The 26,551-nt window shown below is 40.3% G+C and overlaps 1 protein-coding gene and 1 pseudogene across 2 annotated transcripts in view; one reads left to right on the forward strand and one right to left on the reverse strand.

Annotated features, from left to right (window-relative positions):
- The window catches only part of dse (dermatan sulfate epimerase), a 54,231-nt gene extending 33,634 nt beyond the window's left edge, over nt 1–20,597 (forward strand). For both annotated transcript variants that reach the window (XM_041805109.1, XM_041805110.1), the window contains 3 exons: nt 7,736–7,975; nt 14,010–14,217; nt 16,262–20,597. In XM_041805109.1, the coding sequence (XP_041661043.1) occupies nt 7,736–7,975; nt 14,010–14,217; nt 16,262–18,008 (2,195 nt within the window). In that variant the 3' untranslated portion in view covers nt 18,009–20,597. The remainder of the gene's footprint in view (nt 1–7,735; nt 7,976–14,009; nt 14,218–16,261) is intronic.
- A 5,503-nt stretch (nt 20,598–26,100) lies between these two features.
- Nucleotides 26,101–26,213, reverse strand: LOC121522035 (annotated as a pseudogene).
- Nucleotides 26,214–26,551: the final 338 nt, after the last annotated feature.

The raw sequence follows: 26,551 nt of genomic DNA on the forward strand, positions 1-26,551 counted from the left end.
CACCAGTCTGATTCAGAAGCTTGGTTTGGGTGGACTTTATGTAAATGTGGCCCTGTTGTTCACGCCCATCTCCTGGCCTGCCTGAAGGTAGGAGAAGTCCTGAAACTTTGAGCCTGGTTTTCTCAGAACAAACAGAAACTAGAAGTTAACATTCAAATGAGCATATCTATGTAAAATATGCTCAGATTAGGGTGTATGATAGACCGTTTGAAAGCTTGGAATCTACACTTTCATAATGTGTAAAAACTCAAAAATGACCTTGGATGACTTGCACGACTTTTTACCAGCTTTGGTCACATTTTAGCCACTTTTATCCATTTTTTGCCTCTTTATTTGTACTGCCACGTTAACCCTTTTTGCCATTTTTCAACATTTAGGCTCTTTGGTGGAGCAGGGTTGAGTAACGCTGCTGTAGGCTCTTATCCAGCTGCTATTGAAAATGCACTTTAGATGAAAAAAGTGCATTGAAGAATATCAATCTTTGGACATTTTCAATCTACTTACAATCATAGAAATCAATATTTGCGATTCCAATATAAGTTGTATTTTTTCCTGCATCTCTAGTCAGCCTGTCGGAAAGTGAAGCCAGCTAGGGGAAAGTTTGCCCTGAATATAAAATGTACAGGAATCATGAGTCACAGCTTAATAATCAAACTGTTTTATGGAGTCAAAAGGAGGAAAAGGGCGTGCTGGCTGGAATTAAGTGACTAGTCGGTGGCTGACACTTGCTGAAAGCCTTCCTTTCTCTTCAACTGAGCATGTCTGAAGTTCATCCTGCAGACCGTCTCTGAGTTTGTCGACCATGGGAGAAGTTTTGTTCCGCTGGGAAAACAGCAGGAAAAAGGATCACTGCGGGACAGGATGTAGAATGATTCAAGAATAAAGAAAAAGAAAACACAAACATCTAAAGTGTCCAGCTACTGTGCTGCAAAAAGCGTAAAGGCTTTAGCTATAACTCTATTTTAGACTGCAGCATGTTAAAACCACTCAGTTTGTTAGGGTCCAAACTGATTTGACATATGATGTATTTGTTTTAAATCCAAAAGTAAATCCTCAATTTAGCTTCTCCACTTAAAGCTTCACTCAGGTGTCACATGCAACACTGTGCAGAGTCCTGCCTGCATTCCTTTATTGTGAAAGAATCCTTCATTTCCTGTGCAGAGTGATGACACTATACCCAAATATTATTCCGGCTGTGTAGAAACTGAAAGTTTCCAATAAACCCTCCAGAAATTCTCCTCATAGTTTATCTGTCACGAGCCAGGAGAGTCGGCTGACATTTTGTTATTCTTTCCATCATTTTGTTCCTAAAATAATAAACTGTAACGAACGAGCGCTTCATGTGTCACTCAGAGAAATCAGAAATATTCACGCTGTTTGCTTCTTGGAAAACTCTGACAGACCTGAGTTTATATAACCGGATTAGAAGCAGCAGAGACAATCAAACATTCCTGCTGCATGTGTTTTCTTGTTTCTACCTTGAGGCAGAATGTTTGATTATGATCAGTTTATCACAGTTCATTCACAGTCAGCTGTAACTCACTTTATTTTCATCCACTTCCCATCAGCCGCCCACAGGATGACACATGGCTTACTGTCAATGTCACTGTTCTTGGCACACAGTTTAGAAAGTTCTGTTTTTATGTTTGAGTTCAAGCTCCTTCTATCTGTTTTTGAATTTATGCTTATAGTAATTTCAGTATTTTTAAACTTGAAAAACTGTTTTTTTTATTCCCCATAATCAGTGACAGTCAGAGCCAAGGCAGTATTTCTGTCTGTCTCTCTGCACGTTTATTCATCCATCTGATTCTTTCCTGTGGATGCAACATCTTAAGAGCTCTGAGAGTTTCTACTTAAACTTTTCACCAATCTCCACTCTGATTCAAATTAGATCAAGGAGGTCAAAGGTCAAGATCACTGGGCCTCAAGTTCATAACCTGACCCTCTTCTGGTCTCCTCCAATGTCTCTTTTCTTTGTAATATCTGCAGAATAATCAGCTTCTTAGTATTATTTACATGATTAATCTCACTCCTAATGCACTCAGTTTTAGTTAATGTTTCTTTAGGAGTTTTCCTGCCTCAAATTGAGGCAGAGGTGATCCAATTCTGATCATACAAACTCAGACCTTTTTAGGGGGTCCAGGGGTATGCCCTCCCTCCCTCCTGGAAGAAAAATGTGTATATTTTAAAGGTAATAAGATCAATCTAGTGCACTTTTAGAGTGGAATTAAGAGGCTAAATCTATGAAGAATGTTTTTTCTCTTTACAGTTTGGGAATTAATTTTGAACAACAGAAAGCTTTTTTAATCTTTCCAAAATAAAACAGACCGTCACTTTGAAAAGTCATGTGACCTACATGACTATCTCTGATTTTAACTCACACTAATTTCCACTATAATATTGTCAGACCCTTTATTTCATTTTACCTTTATTCCCTCCCCTGATACTGGGATTCTTTATACATTTGTTGTTCTATTGTTTATAGATTATCTACTGTATTAAACTATCTATTTGAACAATATTTGATGTAATTTCTGGGTTGAATTCACATTTTACAATGATCAACATTGTTTATTCGTCTTTTTTTAATATATATTTTTGATAAATAAAATCAATACAACTGGGAGGTTTACTGCAACTGCAGCTTCTGAACTTCACTCTTTTGCTTCTAAAATGTTTTGTCTAAGTTTGAATTTTTACTGTCTCAAACTAAAATTGTTTGACTTTCTGTAAGGACAAAGACCTGCTTTTATTTTGAAAGAAAATGTACTGAACCATGGAAAAAGTAACTTGTTATAGATTGAAAAGGAAAGGGGCACTAAGAAGGTAAATGTTCAGAGATCTCTGTACACTGAGCTGTCTAAGTCTGAGCTGGTGGATTTATTTTATATCACTGTGGCTGCAGGGAGGCACTGCAGTGAATAAAACAAGGTTTAAGGTCAGTAACACTGTCGTCATACATTTTAACATTTTATTGTAAAATGGATTTACAGTTTTACTTGGCAGTTTTACTTGCTCTAAAGATGCTCCCTGGGTTAGTCAAGCAGCAGAGAGTGCATAGCTAGAAACCCTCATATGGATAGATACATTTATGACAATGTGTACTGAATACAGTGAAATTAGTTCAAAAGCAATTAATCCGTAGTGGGATGAATCTGAATATGAGGGTGCAGCAAGCTTAATGCTATGAAGGAGGAGGCTGGGGTGGAGGAGGTGAAGCTCTGAGCGTGGTGCATCAGCATTAGTGCAAGCATCTATTAGTGAGAAGTGCGTCATATTTAAATACACCGCTGTGTTGAGAGAAACAGCTGTGATTGGCTGTGGGGAGCTGGGAGGTGATAATTGGAATCAGCTGGCCATCAGCTGATCACAGCTGGGCGTGTTACTACCGTGTCCTGCATAAACTGAGCTTCATTTACTGAAAGGGACAAAAAAAGCATGTGAATAAGACACTAAATAGTTCTCTGTAGAACTGTCAGGCATGTTTTTGGCCAAATTTGAGGCTGAGGTATAGCACTGGTGTGGCGAGCAAACTGCCTGAGGACACCATGGTGCGAAAAGGAGGACTGGCACAACCTTGGTCATGCTCTTGATATCCTTACATATCACCAGGGTCGTGGGAAATAATCCTTGAAAAATAACTAAATTCACACCTTTAGGGTGCAGTAAGGGGGGGATGTTGCTGATAATCAGGGCTTAGGTACCGTCTGTGTGGGAAGTAGAGTTGCCACGAGTCCCTGGTCATGCTGTTGTTGGTTCTAGGGCCTGAATCACCTTCAGTTTCTTGGTGTTTTATCAGGGGTCAAAAGGCCCAGAGAGAAGAGATGCTATTGAGCTTAACCTTGGCTGGCATTTCCTGTGCTCAGCCCCCTTCAGGTCACCACACAGGTTTTCAACTGGATTCAGGTCTGGTCTTCAACTGGGCCATCCCAAAACTCTTATCTTCTCTGGTGAAGCCATTCTTTGTAGATGTGGAGAAATGCTTTGGGTCACTGTCATAGGTGAAATTCATCTTCAGATTTCTCGCTGGTACCTGAGGTAGCCAGGCTTGGGTGTTTTTCTGGCTTGCCATCCCACCCTATAGCCAGACATATCAGAGTATAAGAGGGAACATCATCATTAGGCAAATTTTAAACAAATTTTTCAGTAGATTGGTGTTTATGCCACAAACTTCCTCCATTTAAATGTCCATGTGTTGTTTTGACTTTAAGTAAAAGTGATTTTAACTCTGCTCTGTGAGCGATACTCTCTCTATTGGAGTTAATATGTTCTCTGTGCATGCCTGCTGTTCACATTTGACAGTAAATAAATGCTCTGTGTGAGCCCAAAGCTGAGCCGGCTCCAGTGGGCGCACTCCATTGGGGGGTCGGTGTCCTCCCAGGATTCCTCAATGAGTTGTGGCTGGAGAGTTTCTGTGGTCGCTCGCTCTCATAGTAAAGCCCGTGTGTGTGTTAGGGAGAGCATACACGCTGCAGTTTGTGGAGGAGGTGTCATGGTTTCCATGGAAGGTTCCTTCAGGTCACACACTGAGACGACTTTGTTTGCTGCTGTGCTGTTTTTCTTGTTTCTCCTTTTATAAAGCCATTAGAGCAAAAAGAAACACTGCAATGTAAAAAATGTTAAAGGTCATATCGCCCAGCTCTATGTTGTATCTGCATAAGTATTGAGCTGCCAGATTCTTACAAATATGATGTCTCAGTTCAAAGTTCAGGAGTCTAAGGCACAACAAACTCAAATTTAGTCTTAAACTGGATATTTGTGTGTGATTATTACTAAATATGTATTTTTGCATAGCCTTGACGCAGCATAAATGTGGAACAGGAAATGGAACAGCTGGAAATGACTACAAGAAATAGAAGCGCTTACGTAATCTGTTCACATTTGTGCTGACTCCTGTGATTTAAAAACATGAGCAGAGCTTAGTTCACTCTGTTCACCCTCCACCCCTCTTATTTTTCTGACTCACGCTGCAGAGACTCACTTCCAGTAACAAACCGTCCAGACGACTTCACAGGAACACGTTACCCACAAGGCTAACTTCCTAAACGTGAAGACTTGGCTGGTGGGACAGCAGATACTACAGAGACCTTAGAACAAATACACTGGGAGGAAATGTTTCACTGTGAAAAAAGAAGGAGTGTTAATAGCGTCACATCATCTTAGCTCTATCAAACTCACTTTTGTCAATCTTCAATCATGCATTTTTTGTCTTGACCCCTTAGGTTCAGAAAGGTCAATATGAACATGAGGTTTTGGTCTTGGGTGATGCAAATTGTGTGACATACCACTAAAAAACAAACCAGAAATGTATTGTTTTTAAATATATGTGTTCATATGTGCAAAATGTGGAACGTCAGTGTTTATGTGTAAGAAAGTTCTTGCCGGACCCACAAGGGAATAGCTCTGCTTTTGCACATGCTTCACTCATGCAAAGGACAGAAATGATAGCGTCCAATCCTCAGAGCAAGTGCAAAGTGGAAATCAGTGCAAACTGCTCTGCAAAGCAGATAGCATCCTACATGTGTCAGTCCCCCTTTGCAAGCATGCAAATAAAGGAATGTTCAGAAATTCTGCACAAAAATAAACAGTGCTTAATGCAAATGAGCCTGAGTGCAAATATCAACTAATTCAAAAGGCCAGCACTTTAGGCCCATTTCGCATCTGTAAGTATTGCCAGCAACTAATGGGATATCCCTCTGCCCAATTATTGAAGTAATAAGCTGCAGATCGGAACAACGACCAAATTTTCTCTTAGACTTTACCCAGAATTTTTTTTGCATATTATTTTTGGAGCTTTTTGCTTCCATTCAGAGAGGACAGCTGAAGAGAGGTAGGACACATGGAGAAAGAGAGTAGGGGAAGGCATGCAGCAGGTACGCATCTACACCGCGTTCCAAATTATTATGCAAATGACATTTTTGTCTTATTTTCCCAAATATAAATGGAAATGACAGAATATTTTTCAAGTCATCAGCCGTTACAGCATAATTCAAATGTTTCTGAACAAACTTCATAATGATAAGAAATCTTTTAGAAAAAAAAAACTCACAATGCACTGTTCCACATTATTAAGCACAACAGAATTTCAAAACATTTTATAGGTTGTAAAGAACCGAAAATGGTCATTTGTTGAAATTGCTGCATTTGCAGGTCATATTTACTGAAATCAAAAGCTATTTGACTCAAAAAAATCAGGCAAAGTTCCATGTTAACGTAGGAGCCCTTCTTTTATATCACCTTCACTATTCTTGAATCCACTGAACTTGTGAGTTTTTGGAGAGTTTATGCTTGAATTTCTTTGCAAGATGTCAGAATATCCTCCCAGAGCTGCTGTTTTGATGTGAACTGCCTCCCACCCTCATAGATCTTTAGCTTGAGGATGCTCCAAAGGTTCTCAGTAGGGTTGAGGTCAGGGGAGGATGGGGGCCACACCATGAGTTTCTCTCCTTTTATACCCATAGCAGCCAATGACACAGAGGGATTCTTTGCAGCATGAGATGGTGCATTGTCATGCATGAAAATTCTTTTGCTACAGAAGGCACGGTTCTTCTTTTTGTAACGTGGAAGAAAGTGTCAGTCAGAAACTCCATATTAGTTGTTGAGGTCATTTTCACACCTTCAGGGACCCTAAAGGGGTCTACCAGCCCTCTCCTCATGAATCCGGCCCAGAACATGACTCCGACCCCTCCTTGCTGACATCACACTCTTGTTGGGACATGGTGGCCATCCACCAACCATCCACTACTCCTCCATCTGGACCATCCAGGGTTGCAGGGCACTCATCAGTAAACACGACTGTTTGAAAATGAGTCTTCATGTATTTCTGGGCCCACTGCAACCGTTTCTGCTTGTGAGCATTGGTTAGGGGGGGCTGAATAGTAGGTTTATGCATGACATAAACAATACAAGCAAATACTTGTTTGCTGCTTTGTAATGGCATTTTAGGGCCAATGTTAGGGTAGGGATGCACCAATCCACCTTTTCTGGTCCCGATACCGATTCTGATACCTGGGCTATCGACCAATACCGATACTGATCCGATACCAGTGTTGTAAAAGAATAACCTGCATGCCCTACTGTAAGATAAGACTGGTAATTGTTTTGGGTAAAAGGCAAAAAGTGAGTTCATATAGATTACTGAAGTTGATATTTATATCAAATATAAAGTGTTTAAATGTTTACCAGCAGTTTGGTAAAAAGAATGCTACAGGACATACAGAAATTACTATTCAGTTGTAAACTTTTATACTCTGTAGACTGGTTATGCAGCAAAAAACAAAGAAAGTGCATCAGAGGTAACATTCCAGTACAAAACTGTATTACACAAGTGTTTTTAACCACATACAGTAAACAAAGTAACAATTCTGTGAGAAAATAGTGCAAACAATCTTGTAAAAAAGGCTTAGAGCTAGTTGCCTGGATCGCACCACGTATCGACCCTTTCCCACGATACCCGATCCAGCTTTGAGAGGCTGGATCGGGCCGATACCCGATACCAGGATCAGTATCGGTGCATCCCTACTTTAGGGCAACATGTCCTAAAATTTTCAAGAACTATCAGTGTTGCAATTTGAAAATAGCTCAGAAGAAGCTCAGTCCAGAATAAATTTCCATTACTTACTATACAGGAGCACAATGAGAAATGACGCTAGCAGGAATCTCATAGTTGTTTTGTATAACATTACTGGAGATTTTAAGTGGTCTTTAACCTATAAACCATCTTGTTTTCCTCCAGGTTACCTGCAGGAGGCATACCTGTGGTCCAAGCAGGTCCTGTCCATCATGGAGAAGTCTATGATCCTCCTACAGGATGTCACGGATGGCTCCCTGTATGAAGGAGTGGCCTACGGGACTTACACCACCCGCTCTCTGTTCCAGTACATGCACCTGGTGCAGCGCCACTTCGCCATCGGACACTTTGACCACCCGTGGCTCCTCAAACACTTCGCCTTCATGTACAGAACCATCCTACCAGGTAACTAACAGTATAGTGGAAGTAGTTACAACACACGACTGATGCTGTGATAGTAAATTCAGGTTTAGTGTCCAAAGACACATCGACGTGTGACTGTAGGAGCCAGGGATCGAACCCAAGACCTTCAGATTACAAAATGTCCGACTCTACCTATTAAGGCCATTTTCCCCCACAGTCAGGTTCCCTCTTTGGCCCAGTTTGTTGGACACATGTGAACACAAAGATCGACCCCTGTTAAGCAACAAGACTAGTAAGCTGAGATCACTGGGATGGGGTGGTCTCAGCTTGCTTTCAATGAAACCCTGGATTGGTGTGTTTGCAGTGAAAATAATGTCAACCAGAACACAGAAATGACTGACTTTTCACATTCCAGTTGAAATATCAGCTGTACAACTGAAGCTCAGCGTTAGTTTGTGCAGGATACGGTAGTCATATGCCCAGCCGTGATCAGCTGACGGCCAGCTGATCCCAGCTCCCACAGCCAATCACAGCTCTTTCTCTCATTACAACAGAGTATTTAAATATGACGTACTTCTCGTTAGTCCTTGCTTGCACTCATGCACTAATGCACCACACTGCTGCAAAGCTTAACCTCCTCCATCCCAGCCTCCTCCTTCATAGCATAAAGCTTGTTTCACCCTCATAATCAGATTCATGCTACTATGGATTAGTTGCTTTTGAACTTATTTTATTGTATTCTGTATGCATTGTAATAAATGTATCTATCCATATGGGGGTTTCTAGCTATGTGCACCCTGGAAAGTCAAAGGGACATTTTTTGAGGAGAGCCTTCAACAAGTTTATGCATCTGATAATAAAATAATAGGAATAATCATAATCATTTGTAATCCCTTAGGTTCTTCACACCCGCTTTTGGTGTTCAAGCGCTTATTAGCATTAACCCATTAAAGCCTGAAAACACAAATTATTTCCATAAAATTGTAATTCTTTGGAACTGAAATGTTTACTTTATTTTCTACTGAAATCCAAAAACTCCAAATTCCCATAAAATTTAAAATATACGTATATTCTTTGTTTCTGCTTTGATACATTAGGTGTTTTTGGTAACTGATAATCCACCTGTGGGCATTTTTATCATTTATCAGATTGTATTCAGAAAGCTTTTTTTTTTTGTAATTTATGATCATATTGATTAGATAGAGGTACCATAAAAGTATGTATCAAGTATGATACAATAAGCTTTAAGGGGTTAAAATAGCAACAATTTGCCCTTATCATCACTAGACCCTCCGCTTTTACAAGCAGCTCTCTTCTTTTACATCCTGCTGTTAGAGCTTCTCTGCTTCCACTGCTGACCGGTGTTACGGTTTAAAGAGTGACCGTGTTATTTAGTGGCCATTTGCTGCTTTTCAGATGTTAAAAGTGCAAAAAGTACTCACAGATGCCCTTTTGTTTATTTTGTCATTATAATATAATAAGAACACCCTCCTCAGAAATGTCTTTAACTTAAACTAAACAAAGAAATGTTTAGGAAGAAGGCCAAGGAGCACCAGTTAACATGGTCACACAATAAACCATAACACCAGTGAGGCTTTGAAAGCTGCTCTCATTGTTAACTTTGGTATTTTTAGAATGATGTCATACTTTTGACAAATATACTCATTTGCACTAACTTGCAGCTTTAAGTCAACCCATTATTTATTGTGTTTGTAGGTTGACTAGCTCACTGGATTTGTGGGAGAAATGCATGGCAATGTTAACCAATACGCATTAGATAAGCTGATGTAAGAGCAGCCTGATTTTGGTGTGAGTTTTGACTTTTACTAGAATCATATGAAAGTTTATGAGTCTGTTACAAACATCTGTTATTTCTTAGAAAAAAAAATATTAAGAAATCTCTGATTTTTTTGCCATTCAGCTTAGAAATTTTGAGATATAATTTTTGGTCTTTACTACTGCAGAGGCTTTATCTGTGCAGCCAGATCCCTGGCAGGTCAACTATCTGTGATTAAGTGTTTATTTATCTGTGAATAGCAGACTCATCCAGTTACTAATTATTGAAATGCTCCTTTAAAAACATCTCTTTATTAAAGTAGATGTTAAAACCTCCCGAGGCTGCCACATCACACACTCTCTCCTCCCTGAGCTGATATGGGGTATGCATGCGTGCAGTTATTCCCTTCCTGGCAGCTGAGCTCAGACCTGCAGGGATCTGCAGAGTCCTGGAAGTCTCGTCTGAAGGTCAGGGCGAGGGCAGCCACAGAGGAGGGGCCCCCAGGGTCAGACTCGGACATTTCACAGCCCCCTGCCAACAGTTTCTGTATTGTGGCAGAGCAGCAGTGCAGCACCCAGAAGGCACCTCTAATTACAGCAGCAAAGTGAGCCTCAGATCAGGAGACACAGGAGCAGCTTTCTCTCCGTCAGATGGGAAAACAGGGACAGATTATCGTTAACTGTCCCTTTAGCTGCCTTAATGATCGCTCTCCCCTCACTGGGTCTGTGTGAGTGTGTTTGTGTTTCTGCAGTCGGTTTGTGGAGAGTAAACTGTGATAAAGGTGAAAGGAACATTGGGTGGGAATAACTTTTCTTATGAAAGAATTTAAGAGTGCAAGTAGTTGTTGAAGCTGAAGCAACGAGCTATTAAAACTGAGTTAAAACACCAAGGACCTGATCCATAAAGAGTGGATTATAGCTGCTGATTGCTCCATGATTTGCTTCCCCAATCTGCTCTGTGTCAAAGTCTAATTCACAAAACATAAACGTTAATAATAGTTAGTTTTGCTCTTCAATCTATGTGCAGTTTACCCTGCACAGAGCTAAGCCCCCATGCTGATGGAGCTACACCAGAGTGACCAACACCATTGTAAGCACTACATACTGATGTGTTGGTATGCTAATGTCACCCTGCAATTCTCTACCCCGGTGGTTTTCAACCTTTTTTCCCCCTTCCACAGGTTAAGCCAAAGTCTCAAGGCACACCATATTCATATCGATACAAAATAGACTTTAAATGATGCTACAGTCAAGGCCGCCCATAAGGGAGGATAAAGGGAAGGGCTCTCTGAGTCCCAGCCAACTAGGGGATCATGGAGTTCTGCAAAACCATGGACTTAAGTTGAGCTGTGATAACCAGTATATTTAACCCCTATAATAAACACCCTTATCAAAGCAACAAAAAATAAGTTTTATCCAGGCTTTTTGTGCTTTGATTTGATATAGCTAAATATCTGAAAACCTTTAAAAATTGGGTGGCTAAAGTATGGAAAACATTTGCAAAAAAGGGGTTTAAAAAGTTTAAAAATTGTGGCCAAATTCAGAAAAAAGTTAACCTTGCAAAGCAGATGGATACGCCCATTTCCATGTTTCTCACTGGTAAATCCATCTTGTTAAGCTCCCATCTGAACACTTTGGGCCTGGTTAGTAAGTGACAGGACCAGTCAGCAACAAGGGGCAGTACTTTCAGGCATGGCAGAGTCGTGACGCAAACAAGCAGCAGCAGCAGCAAGAGGCTGGTGCAATTATGGCGGAAGATAAGTGTGGATGCTGCTAAAGCGCAAGTTTTATCAGAACTTGACGACATTTCTTTGTTAAAAGAAGAACAAAGAACAGCAGTGAGTTGTTTCTTTTCAAAAACGATAAAAGTCGAGTACTTACATGTCTATAGTCACCATGTTTCACGTTATTCCCCATAGCTGCACACGCGCAGCTCAATAGCTGCTATGTCACTTGTTTTTTTGCTTCTATTGGCCCGTAGAGATGTGACAGACAGAATGTTCATCCAATCACACTCCGTGTTTTTTTCTAAGCCTCTGCCTTTTCTCAAAAGTTTCCTGTTGAAGCTTTCCCAGATGGATGTGTGAAACAAATTCATCTGGCGTGTCAGGTTAGAAAAAGTAACAAATGGGTTAAAAATGGCTAAGAGAAGAGGCGAAAATAGATCACAATTGGCGAAAAAGTGGGAAAAAGGGACAAAAATGGGTTCAGTGTGACTGAAGGTAGTGGCAAAAACTGGTTGTAAAAGTGGTTTATTGGTTAAAAGTAGCAAAAATAAATGATTTCAACTTCTGAACCCAATAGCCAGGATGTTTGCACCAATGCTACAGATCCAGCACACATTCACTGATATCGATAAATCACAACTGGGGAGGGTCTATTCTCTGGGTTTTTCATGGGCCCAGCTAAATCTGTGGGTGGGCCTGGTCACAGTGCTTTTCATAAAGTTGCAGTGATAATTTACGGTTGTTCAAATTCCCAAGACACGCCTAGACTTGCCTCAAGACCCACTTGTGTGCCTTGTCACACCATTCAGGAACCACAGCTCTACCCAAGCACTGGACAGGACTAAGCACATTTAGAACATCAAGAACGCTAAGAGACAGCAGGCAGAAAATTTAAAAAATGTGTTTAATAGAAATAATAAATGAAAAAAAAAACCCATCATATTAATGCAAAGTTGAGAAAAAAACTAAGTCATTTAAGAAAAAAAATAGTATTAGAGTAGTAAGCCAAGAGGAGATGAACTAATGGGAATTTATGTCAGTTCCTGGTGTTCTGCTAAGAAACAGGCCTGCCAACATTTGCATGCATCAAAATACACACAGTGTGCATGCATTTCCCGGCATACGTACACTTCTCTGTCTCGGAGCCAAACAAGTGCAAAAACTCCTCCATCCTCTGCTTCAGCTGATTCAGCAGCCGTGCTTTGCATCTCCTCTGATGTCTCCTCTTGTTTCTTCTTTACATAACTGCAGAATAATCAGCTGCTGATCAATATCTGTTAACTCCAACGTGATGCTCCACATGTCAGTTGCCATGGTTTCTTGTACACTAACAGGAAATGTGGCGTTGGGGCTGTGAACTGACACAGAAATTGCACAGCCAAGAGCATTTGGGCTGAGTGATGCGGGAAGACCCACACACAAGTATGTAATGTTCAGGTCACAATGGCATTGATTTATTTTAATGCATGGTTACATTTTTGAGACGATGGCTATGGCCTCGGAAGGCCTTTAAGATTCAGGGCTATGTAAATACACATGGAGTATATTTTGTACACAAGTATAAAGCAGGTTGCACTTTCCTTCAAATTTCATTTCTGTCATGCACATATGAATTAAGAGCAGAACGATTGATGAATGCTGTCTGATTTACCTCTGGTTATATCAGTACTAGTTATGTTGAAGGTTATATTTACAGGCTTCTGTTTTTCTGATCACTGGGAAGTTTTTTGCATGAATTATCTTATTAGTTTCCAACCGGTTTAGCCTCTGTCAGCTCTGAGATTTTCAAAGTAAGATTTACCAAAAATAGCTTGAATAATCACTTAATAGTAACTGGATAGTCTATACACATATTTTTTAGAAAGAAGTGTTTAGGCCTGTTCTACTAGGATTTTGTAAATGAAAACTGTTAAAAGTGTTGTTAGTAAATGCAGCCATTTTCCCCTGTGAGGATAAACTTTTCTTGGATACGAGTGTGCAGGAGCGCTAGAAAAAAGGTTAAGAGCCACTGACTTACCTCAAAATGGCTTAAAGATCGTTTTCATCTCAGCAAACATGAAACAAATGTCATTTATAGCAGAACTGCTAGTTCCAGTTCAGTCCTTGCAAAAAATCCCTGCACAGCCTGCATTTACTTCTAGAATAAAAATGAAGAATTTATTTATCCTGTCCTGTTCAAAGAGTCTTAATTTGACAGTGTTACTTCCTTCAGTGTTTTTATGATCATTGCTGGTCGATGTGATTGACTGTGATTATACGCTATAATTTTTATTGCTGGTTTCTAAAAGCCCTCTCACCACTGTGACTGTTCTTTACATAATTACAGACGACACGGCTGTGTGAACAATTAGCGCCGGGTTTGGGACTGAGCTGGGCCACAACAGAGGGGTCTAAGACCGATTATTTTGATTTGAAGCATCACGTGCTTCAAACTGAACCTTTAAAAATCAGTTTTAAATAAAAAAAACTCAGACTTTCTATCATAACTTTATATTTTATGTTGTAAAAATACCTGCACACAGATTAGAACCTTCTATAAACTTGTGATTTTACTCTTTTTCTTTCATCTGTAGGATTTCAGAGGACTGTAGCCATCGCAGATTCAAACTACAACTGGTTCTACGGCCCAGAGAGCCAGCTGGTCTTCTTGGACCGTTATGTGTTGCGTAACGGCAGTGGAAACTGGCTGGCAGACCTGATTCATCAGAACAGGGTGATCGAGGGGCCAGGACAGGCTGGGAAAGGACAGAGATGGTGTACCCTCCACACAGAGTTCATCTGGTGAGACACTGGCTTTTATTTCACAATATCACAGATTTTTGGTTAAGATTATGCAAGTGATATTTTATTTATAGTGCCTTATAAAACCTTAATTTTACTCATAAAACATGGGTTAAAATTCCCTCTAAAAGATACCCCCAATAAACATAACCCAACAAGTAAAAGACATAAATCAGTACTGTGCTATGACTTAATCTCTCAAACTCTCAGAAATAAAACATGTGTCAAGTTGTAGGGCTGCACAATATCGGAAACTTCTCCATGATCTGATGATGCATTGCACTCATGTGACTTTAAACTGACTTTTCCAGAAGATGAGTCATGGAAGATATGAAACTTTCAATTTTTTGCTTACAACCAAAAAAGAAGCTGCATATGAAAAAAAGTGACAGTTAAAAAACTTATTTAGGATCCGTAATGAGTTAAGGCCAAATCAACCCTGGAACATTCTCTCCATTAGCTGTGTGTGATGCATTTTGTTGGCTCCAAGCAGGAAAAAGTTCCTTCTTGAGCTATTATGTTCTTGACTAGTCTATGAAGCCAAATTTCATGTTAAAGATAACGGGTATGGAAGCTTTGACCGGAAAATTCTGGGTGAAAATAACAGCTTAGTCAAAATGGTTTTTAATCATTTTTTTGATGTGACACTCCTACTGTGCAAGAATTTTCTTGTTTTGATTATATTTAGGAAAAACCTCACTGCGCGCTGATTGGTGCATGTCATTTGATTGACAGATAGCAGACTCTACCTATATGTCAACCACAGGGCTAGCTTTAGTGATAGCTTAGCTGACAGGAAGTTGAGCTCAGTGGGCGGGCTCTTGTCTGCCATTATGTTGATCCAAAGTTTGGCTGAGACAGCGATTTCAACATGGAAGCCGCCACGGATTGGCTTTAAAAGCTGTTTGTGTCCACCTATTGTAATCAAACAGCTGACGTCACACAGGCTTGGTCCAATTCTTTTTACAGTCTATGAGTGATGGGCACAGACATGGCTGGTTCCAATCATGAGGTTGCAGAAAATGGCTGCACAATGAGCCACATTTAGCAACTGGTGCTGATGAAGAACCTCTTGTCCAAGTGTTATGTTTTGTTCTGTTTTGTTTTGTTTTGTTTTTTCACCTTTTGCCACTCTGAAGTCCATAATAACCCCAGTCATTATTGCAGTTTAAAAGCACAGCTGAAACTGACATTGGTTTTCTGAGATTTTGCCCTAATTTTTGTGAAAAATAATAATAATTTGGATTGGCATGTGTCATGGTTTTTATCTACAGTTATTAATTAGCACTGTTATGTATATTTGGCAGTGTGGCTGGTCTGGGATCCCCCTGCCCTTCCACAAGCCTACAAGAAAAGCCTGAGGCAGGGAGAGAAGAGCAGGCGTCGATGCAAACAGAATGTGTGGTTAAGTTAGAAGTAGAGGAAAGGAGGAGCTGGGGTGGAGGAAGGTTGCAAAAAGCGGCTTGAAAGGGCTAGAGAAGTTCACATATGGCAGCATGAGTGCAATTAGCCAAAAGCGTGCTTGGGGTGAATCAGCTGTCCGTCAGCTGATGAGGGGTTGTGCAAGATCAGCTGATCTCAATTATATGGCAGCACTTGACACCATGGCCTGCCTGAGCTAAAGCTGTACGCTCAAATTGTCAAACTCATATAAAAGGACTCTGTAACAGCGTGTGCCCTGCACTGCCAGCACTTTATCCACTAGCTGTGGACACAGGCTCTAAATAAGTATGTAGAAATGTTGACCCCAGTTTAGCTCACTGGGTGGAGCAGGCTGCCATAAACACAGGCTGTAGTCTACCGGTTGCCAGATTGATTACCAGGCTTGGCATTGGTTGGTGCATGTCTCCAGCTATGCCATCTGAATAAAGGTAAATAAAGCCCAAAAAGTAATCGTAAAAAAACCAAGAAATGTGATAGGAGCCTGGTAGTTTGAGGCTTGTGATCTAAACCATTGAGAATTTGACCATTTGGTCTTTTTAGGTTTGACTTAGATAAATTTCTATAATCCATCTGATAAGTGTCTTCTTGTGATTTTCTACAGGTATGATCCCAACCTGATCCCCAAGCCTCCGTCAGACTTTGGCACACCTCGACTCCACTACTTCGAGGACTGGGGTGTAGTGACATATGGCAGTGCTTTACCTGCAGACACCAACCGCTCCTTCCTGTCCTTCAAGTCAGGGAAGCTGGGAGGGCGAGCGATCTACGACATCGTCCACAAGAACAAATACAAAGAGTGGATTAAAGGGTGGAGGAACTTTAATGCCGGCCATGAGCATCCTGATCAAAACTCTTTCACTTTTGCACCAAATGGAGTCCCTTTCATCACCGAGGCGTTGTACGGGCCCAAGTACACTTTACTGAACAATGCAGTGTTGTTTGGTTCAGACTCGTCAGGGAGCTGTTTCAAACCGTGGAGTGGACAGGTCACTGAAGTCTGCGACTCAAAGTGGTTAAGGTACAAGGTTGGGCTGGCTGCTGACACCCAGGGACGAGTGGAAGCAGCTCTAGAGAGGCAGGGAATGGTCTTCATCCGTGGAGAGGGAAGTTCGGCTTACTCTCCTGAGCTGAAAGTCAGAAACTTCCAGAGGAACTTGCTCCTTCTTCACCCGCAGCTCCTGCTCCTGGTGGATCACATCCACCTGGATCCAGAGAGCCCAACCAGAGCCATGAGTGCCTTCTTTCACAACACAGAGCTACCGTTCCAGGGCACAAAGATAGATGGTGTTCATGGAGCATTTGTAAGTCATGGTGAGGACAGATATAAGATGTTCTGGATGGACGACACAGGTTTCAGTCACAAAGGAGTGGCTGGTTATTGGAATTACCCTCGAGGGTACCCGTACAACGGATCGAACTATGTGAACGTCACAATGCCGTTGAGGTACCCTCACTCTAGAGTGGCATATATTTTCTTTGGACCAGGTGTTGATGTACAGAGTTTTAGTCTTCGAGGAGATGATCAGAGGGTAGATATCTACCTGGCCACCAAGGACCACACCTACACCATCTACCTGCTGACCAGTGAGGTAACCAGCAAGCCGCTGTTTGCCATGGTGCTGCAGGACCACAAGAAGATCGTCTTTGAGAAACCGGCAGCTGCAGCGGAAACATCACCAGAGGAAGTCGAGGAATATGTCAACGTAATGGACGACAATCTTCAGCATGTCAAGCCCGTCTTCCAGCAGATGGAGCGACACATCCTGGGACGGGTTCTCAACACTGCCAGCTTCCGTAAGACCGCAGAGCGCCTGCTCCAGTTCTCTGACAAGAAGAAGACAGAGGAGGTCATTGAGAGGATGTTTGCGATGTCAAAGAAGCAGGCGAAGGGTAAAGGGGGGAGGAAAGTGAACCTTGGGGAGAAGCTCTCTGAGAGTCTGCCTGATCTTTTTGCACAGATTGAAGTTAATGAGAAGAAGGAGAGACAGAGGACGTCAAAGCGTACGTACGAGGACAGTCCGGAGGAGGGAGACGCCGACTCTCGGGCCTTTATGGATTACCCAGAAGGCCGCAAAAACAGAAAAGGGGCCTTTGTGAAGGGCCGCAAATTCAAGGAGGTTCATATGGTGGCCACAGCGGGGAGCGAGGGGCTCTCCAGCACCGCCTCCTACATCAGACTCTTCCTCCTCCTCAACACCGCCACCTTCTTCCTGTTGCTGGCTGTGTTACTGACTCGATTTCAGAGGGGACGGAGCTTGCACACACAGAGATGTTTCTACACCATCCTCCTGATAGACTGCTTCATCTTACTGTACCTCTACTCCTCCTGCTCACATACACAGTGCTAACATCGGGAGCATGGGGACAGGGGGTCATCCAACCTCAGATTTAAAGGGATAGTTTGGTAGTTTTGAAGTGGGGTTGTAAGAGGTACTTGTCAGTTGAAAAGGCCTTTGCACACTGAGTCTCTTTTCCTTGTCCAAAATGGTTGCATGTTAAAAAAGAACTATGATCTTATGTTTGTGCACTAACTCTGAAACTTTCAGCTGTCATCATCCCATTCAGAACAGGTTTGATTTAATGCACGATTTTGCATCTGCCCAAGTTATCCAAATGGGTGACTGACTATCAAGAACAGTGGCTGCAGCTCCCTTTATCTCTCTCTCTCTCTCTCCATTCACACTGAAACTTTACTCCCAGCCCAGTTCAGACCAAAGATATGAGACCAGATGGGTTGGGCCAATCTGCAGCTTTCTAAATGCTGACCAGTTCTCTGTGACTAGAGAAGACGATGCATTGTTTTGTTGAACTGCTCTGATGCATATAGCACAACACATTCTGCTTACATGTGCAGCTGATGGAGGAGACAGGAGTGTTTATGGGCTTAAGTTTCCATTTGAAAAGTTTCTCTGCATGAATGAATATTCTGCTTTCAGCGATTATTTGTTGGCATTTATAGCCCATCTAAATAAGATTTCCATTTCACATTTACCTGCTTGCAGCATTCTTAAACCAGCTCCCTGAGGCTTGCTGAGCTGAATCACAGGCAACATCACCAGGTGGCTTTATTTGAACTGCACAGACTGATTCAGGCAGCTGCGACTCTCACCAACATCTCGAAGCATTGCAATCTTTGGTCTGAACTGGGCTTTAGACACCATGCTTTACCAATGTAATCTGTGGATACCGACCACCAAACATCATAGATTCAGGCCAAAATTTGAACTCACAGCCAGATAACAAAGTGTTTAAAAGTCGCTCTTTCTCTCTTCATCTTTGCACAGCGCCGTGACACACAAGCTTGTGCCCATAACCGGAATATATGAAGGTCTCTGTCAAGACACATGAACCCATTTCTGCCTTTTTCTTCAAGGGGTCAGAGAGTCATGAAATTGTCTTCGGACTCAGTGTGCAAGTTTCAGTTTCAGTGCGTGGTGTTCTAATCGTATTTAGGACCCAAAAATTCTGTCCAAAATGAACAAACTTGGTGTGCAAAGGCCTTTACAAGTGTCTCATACAACCCCATTGAAAAAAATACCTTATCATCCCTTTAATGCCATGATGTCCATAGTGAACTAAATGCACCCAAACCTCAGTCTGAGCCGGATCGTATAGCAGGGCTGCTCTTAGAGAAAAATCTTGAGATTATAAAGGATGTCTTCATTTTATGTGGTATGGTTTAGTCATCAGATAAAGTGATAACCATAGAAATGGAGATGCTTCACATTAGGGGCCCAGGCCTGGGGCCAAGTGTAGTGTTAAGGTCAACAAGTGTATCATTGTCTGCTTGTAAAAATGGCCTTGGGGTATGTTCATGTAGACTTGGGCAAGGCATTGTAAAGATAGCCATTGCCAAAGTACTTGTTAGGGGTTGACCTGGCCAATTTTCAGGGCCAATATTCAGCATTTGGCTGTTTATCCACATGGGTGATTGGCAATTGCCAATCAAATTTTTCAATCAAAAAGTGTGCTATTTTGATTTACTGACTAGTACAAATGAAAGTCAATTCTAAAGGTCTCCTGTCTCTCAAAAACATTGTCTTTGCACAGCCAAAAGTAATTTCATCATCTGAACTGAATAATTTCACTTATTTTGTAAATTTCTGTAAAGCCAAATAATTCAGATCCATGTTAAAAAGCTATTTTATAATTGTTTTAACAAATTACAGACACACAAAGGCTTTTTGTGGTCATCTAGTTTTGAGTTTTACAGTAGACAGTAGAAAATATTGGTCAACTATCATCAGCCAATCAGTTACTGAAGAGGTCTTTTTAGTTCAATCTGCAGCACCCACCAAATTGAAAAGGCTGTCTTAAACTTACTTTAGCTGATGGGGTGTGTTTGCGGCTTCATGTGTTTCTTCAGCCAGCCTAAGTGGACTCTTAACTGCAGTTTATAACACTTTAGCATTGGCTGCATTGGCTTCAGTGGTTGCCGCTTGGTTCTTTCTTAACATGACAACCTTTTTGCATGTGGTTAAGAAACCATACATTGCTCACTGTGAGACTGAACTGCTCTTCCACAACAAAGGTTTCAGCTTGTTTTTAAAGCAAATTTTATCTTTAAAGTCTGGATGTTTTTCTCTAAAAGTGGCCCTGATGCTGTAAATGATCTATGTATGGGGTGTTTTCAGGAAAACCAGCTGATTCCAAATAGGAATTAATGATTTGCCAAGATGAAACCAGACCACCTCTGATGTAAACAGCTTCTGTGGAGCTTTAGAAATCCGTCTGTGTGAAGTTTGTCCGTCGTACCTGCCTGCTATCAAAGATCTCAAGGTTAGCCACTAAAATCCAGCTGCCTCATCAGGCCTTGAGATTGTCCTGTCTATGTACTTCATTAAAATACATCTGAATGTATATATGTGAAAGCAAGATATATTTTTATGGTCTGTTTTTTACTATTTGTAAATAAAATAATTATGCATATGAGTGCATCCATTGTGTGCTGGGTCAAGTGAATACACTGCAACAAAAAAGATGAGATTTTCACATCTTTGACACACTACAGTTCACATTCTGCATTATTTAGGAATCACAAAGAAGAATTATTCAGATATCCTAAAACTTTAGCTCTATTTTTGCATGTTTTTCAGTTTAAATACTATTAGGTAATTCTCTGGATTAGCTCCAGTGCATTGTTTTCAGCCAACAGCCTTGAAACTGAAATGCAGTGCAATTCCTGCAAATCCTTGCAAATCCTTACAAATGCTCTCAATCAAAGTACATCCAATGAAAGCTCTTGTTTTTGCTACTGGAAAGCTCAAAGTGTTATTGGCAGGCTCTGACAGCATGGAACAAACAGAGCTAAAGGTAACACAATTTTAAGGTTAGGAGAAAATGCTGGGCAAGAAAGAGGCGTTAAATTGCAGCATCTAAAACCACCAAATATCACAGTCAAAAAAGTCACAATTTTACCAGCAAAACACGTATTTTCGTATGCAACTTTATTATCTTGGAGTTTAACCCATTATGACCTACAATAGAACAAGTCTGCCAGAGCATATCTTTACATTTTTATACACTGTAGTGCCATTTTTTGAGTATTTGAATTGGCCATACATCAATACAACCCTTAGAACCCAAATTTGAATGATATGTATGTGATAAGCAGTGTTAATTTTGTCGACTAAGACTATGACTAAAACTATTTGTCAACAGCCTTTTTTTCCATGACAAAAATTAGACTTAGACTAACAAAAATAGATCTGTGATGACTAAAACTGACAACAACTAAGTCTAGTTTTCGCCAAGATGACAAAAATTAGTCTTAAATGTAATGTAGTCTTTGTCGGACATTCAAAATCCATAATATGTCTCCACTGTGGGTAAATCTGTCAAAAAACAATGCAGCTGTATCTATTCTGCCTCTCAGCTGTAGAAAGCAGGGACCCCAGGTATGGCAGAGTGCAGAAAACACACTACCATGATTTGGTACCAGATTAAGGCAAGAAAATAAATGCTTGGACTAAAAGTAAAGACTAAAATGTGAGGACTTTTTATGGACTAAAACTAGACTAAAATATTTTGAGTTTTTGTCAAATAAAACTAGACTAAAACTAGACTAAAACTAAAAAGGGTAGAAATGACTAAAATGTGACTAAAACTAAAATGCATTTCATTTAAAGACTAAAACCAAGACTAAAATAAAAAATAGCTGGCAAAATTAACACTGGTGATAATCCATAGTAACATATTAAATTCCTCAAAGGTGCAAAAAAACAAGAAAAATGAAAAGCACTTTTAAAAAAAATATATATTTTCCTAAATACAGAGATGTCATAGCTGTATCCCTTTAAATTTTGATTGTAAAAAAGTTGCAAAAGATCAATTCAAACCACAAAAAAATGTTTTTGAGTATGTTCATAACTTTATTTTTGAAATACACTCATTTTTCTAAAATGTGGCAAAAATGAAAATAAAATGAAATTGTTCTCAGTTTGCAAAAAGACAGCATCTTTTTAAAGTAGTAGTGCAATTAAATCTAAAAGCTGCCAGATACTTTTGAGCACACGTGTTTGCAGAAGACCATGTTGAAACAATAAGTGCAACTCGTGACCTGCAAGAAAACAACACAAATATAGCCCAGATTATATTATAATGTTTTTGATGTGTGAGCTTTGACTACATTTATGCAAAAGAAGGAAGGATATTTCTAGGTCATGAACTGAGGGCCGGACATTCTCCTTCAGGATTTTCTGGTAGAGAGCAGAATTCATGGTTCCATTAATTACAGCAGGTGGTCCAAGTCCAGAAGCAGCAAAGCAGCTCAAGACCGTCACAGTACCACCATCGTGTTTGACTGTTGGTATGATGTTCCTTTGATGGCATCAAAAGTTAGTTTTACTCCAGACGTAACAGGACACACACTTTCCAAAATGTTCCGTTTTTGTTTTGTCAATCCACAGAATATTTTCCCATAAGTCCTGGGCATCATCAAGAGGTCTTAGGAGAACATGAGACAAGCTTTTGTATTCTCTTCGGTCAGTGGCTTTGGCCTTGGAGCTTTTCCACGGGTGCCACTTTTGCCCAGTCTCTTTCTTATTGTTGAATCATGACCTCTGACCTTAACTGACACCAGTGAGGCCTGAAGGGCTTTAGATTTTGTTCTGAGTTCTTCTGTGACCTCCTGGATGTGTCGTCGATGTGCTCTTGGAGTCATTTTGGTAGACCGGCCTCTCTAGGGAAGGTTCATCACAATTCCAAGTTTTCTCAATTTGTGGATAATGGCTCTCACTGTGGTTCACTGGGGTCCCAAAGCCTTAGAAATGGCTCTGTAACCCTTTACAGACCGATAGATGAATTTCTTTAGATCTACGCCACTTTGTCAGACAGGTTCTATTGAAGGGATTTCTAGATTCAACAGGTCTGGCAGTAATCAGGATTGGGTGTCGCTGGAGAGACTGTGTCAGCTTTCCAAAAAAATGTGGTTAATCACAGTTAATTTAGAATTTAACAAGGGGAGCAAATACTTTTTCACATAGGCTCAGCTAGGTCTGGATGACTTCTTTTCCTTAATAAATGAAATCATTGTTTAAATATGCATTTTGTATTTACTCAGATTATCTTTGTTTTATTTTAAAATTTGTTTGATGATGTGAAACATTTAAGTTTGACAAATATGAAAAGTAATAAGAAAACAAGAAGGGGGGCTGCTTTTAGGGAGTGTTTGGCCTCTATGCCAACCCGCCCTGGTCTCCCCTTATTTACAGAGGCTGAACGAGCACAGATGAATATCTGCAGGGTTTGTTTATAAATGATTGATTTCAGCCACATCTGTTGTGAGTCTAGACGTCGACTCCTCCTCGTCCTTCAAACCTCTCATGCATCATGGGGCCTCAGAGCCATCTTATTCAAGGCCCCATGTAGTCAAAACTCTGAATACAGATTATAAACAGCAGTCAGAGACACTCATGCAAAGAACATGACAGGGATATGAGCTGAATTTGATCATAACTAATAAACTCATCATTACAGCTCTTTGTCTGGCTCTGATCACTCTTATTGGTCGATTTTTTTAATGTAACTGAGATGGTCTGTGGCCTTTCTTTGACTCTGTGACATTTCTCTGCAGTCAAACACCAGCAAGGGAGTCAAATGAACTAATATTTTTCCTTTCCTCTCCTCATAAAAATGCCAGGAGTTGTTTTGGTATGATTTAGCTGATAATCACCTCCAGATGTGCTCTCTTATATAAGTAGTGACCTCTGTGTCTGACCTCAGAGCTGATGGAAGTATTTACCACTGTATTTTCTTCTAAACTCTAAAAAATGAAACCTCAACCTGACATACAGGCCGAGCTTTGGGTTGAATTTTAAAAACATAAACCTCAAAATGATCTTGGTCATATTTGTTGTGTTGAAGCCTCGTTTGAATCTGTAAGGAGGAGAAATGCTGCCACCTGCTGGACGTGGCTGTCAAAAAAAACACTGACACATTATTTCAGGAATTTATCATCAAAAATACATGTTTAAATATATATATATATATATATATATATATATATATATATATATATATTTATTTATTCATTTTAAATACAGTTTTAGTCTGGCTTTGTTTTTAGATAAGCACTTTAGTAATATTTTCATTAAATTTAAGTGGAAACTGATTGTTTATTGTTCTTTTTTAAGGAATTATTTACCATCTTAAAAACATTATTTATTTAAACAATGTTTATTTGACATTTTTAAAATAAAACTAAGGAATAAAGGTGTTTTTTTTATAAAACAAAATTTAAAGACATATTTTATGAGCTTATTTAGTTCTAAATACATTAATGTATAATTTCATCTAAAAGCTCATCCCACTTTGACTCACAGTAGCATAGTGGTGTCATCCACGTATCTCGTTTAACCTTTATGTTGTTTTGGTTAAAAAAAAAAAATTAAATAATAAAAATGAATCCATTTAATCCAGTAAACCTAAAATAACTTGGATTGTTCCCTACCACCACAACCTTGGAAAAGACCTTTCATGATGGAAGAAATGATGGTAAAATGTTCATTGTTTCTTGTCTTGGCTGGTCAAATATAACGCACACTGAAAAAAGTACAACAATGCTGTTGTTGGATTGATGTATTTTTTGTTTTATAACAGCCTAAAATTATTGATTTGCTCATTAAATCTAAATCCTCTAAATTATCTTAATGGTTGAGCCCATATTTTTTTATTTAAACTGGCAGCTGGACACCAAATTAAATTCTGTCATTGGATCAATGTATTTTTATTGCATTAAGCCTGCTTTGCGCATTCATAACAACATCCCGTAGGTCCTGAGTGGATTAAAGAAACACTTGATGCAACAGCAGCCGTCACTTTCTAACCGGCTCTCCCTCAGCACAGGCATCCAGCGAACCGACTTCGACTGAGAAGAAAGTGCCAAGTTGGTAACGGAAAGGAAAAACATAAGCTTTGTGTGCAGTTGAATTAATCCAAATATAATTTATCCTTAGCCTTCATGGCGCCCTCTAAGAGACTGCGCTTACTGCTGAGGTTTATCTTACAAATATGACAGCCCAAGTTCAGAGACTGTCAGCTTCTCGTTTTCGGAGATGCTCTTGTTCTTACATGGTTGAAATTTCACTGCAGTATTTTAAAGGGGACTTAATATGCAAAAATCACTTTTTCAGGTTTTTCTAACAAAAATATGTGAACTCTCTTGATCCTCCTCTCAGTTCCTAGGAGAGATGCTTGATAGCTCAGTGGGTGACCCTGCTGACTTTTGACTAGGAGATTGATGGTTTAAATCCCAGTCATGTCCTGAACTTTGGATAAAAGTGCCTGAAACATTAAGAGAGCGCTACCCATTCCATTCCAAGAATCCTATACTACTGTTTTTTCAGCAATAAACTTCACAGGCATGTTTTGTGGACCTCTGAGACCAATATAAACTTGTCTTAAAGGACAAAATTTCCTCAGATTCTCTAAATCGTTTGATGATATTATAGGCTGTAGTTGGTGGGATATTCAAAGTCTGTAGTTTTGAATCGTGGAAAGTTTTTCTGAATTTGTTCCAAAATTTTTAGATTTTTTATTTTTTATTTTTTTGCAGGCTGGTGAACCTCTGCCCATCTCTACTGTTGAGAGACTCTACTTCTCTAAAATGCTCCTGTTGTACCCAGTCATGGCACTGACCTGTTGACAATTAACCTAATTAGTTGCAAAAAAAAACCCTCCTACAGCTGTTTTTCAATAGAAATATTATTGTTGCTACCATAACATTAAAAAAAGAGCGAATATTTTTCATAAATGGTAAAACATCTCAGTTTTACGCGAAAGGTCCCTGACTCAAAACCAGGCAGAAACAGACTGCTGTGCCTTTTCATGGGGCTTTTTCCTTGGGAAAGGACGTTTGGGGTCCATTGGACACACAGAAAGAAACAGCTCACACTGCTGAAGCAGCAGCACCCTCTTCTCTAAGAACATTTGGGGGGGAAATGCTTACAGCACCTGGTATTCCCAGGCAGTCTCCCATCCAAGTACTAACCAGGCCCGACCCTGCTTAGCTTCCGAGATCAGACGAGGGTGTTCAGGGTGGTATGGCCATAAGCGGCAGTCGGATGCACAGCTGATCCATTTAAAGAACTGGCAGTCTGTGAGCTCAGCTTGGAACTCTAGTGATGACAGGTAGAGGCTAAACTGCTGACAGATGGCACAAGACTCCCCGTTGGGGAAACAAACCCTGGTCTTCCACGTGACAGGTGGAGCTACAGTCCACTATACTAACGAGAACTCACGCATGCAGTACCACTCGTTGCCCGCCCAGGCTCAGATGGGTGTTTTAGTGTGTAGCAGCAGCAATGCATAGACATCCAGAGGCCAGCATGGGCGACGATGGTATCCAATGGACTACAAGCAGCAGCTCCAGTGCCTAATACCCGCCTGCTGC

Source organism: Cheilinus undulatus, linkage group 14, assembly GCF_018320785.1.
Source record: "Cheilinus undulatus linkage group 14, ASM1832078v1, whole genome shotgun sequence".
Taxonomy (NCBI): Eukaryota; Metazoa; Chordata; class Actinopteri; order Labriformes; family Labridae; genus Cheilinus; species Cheilinus undulatus.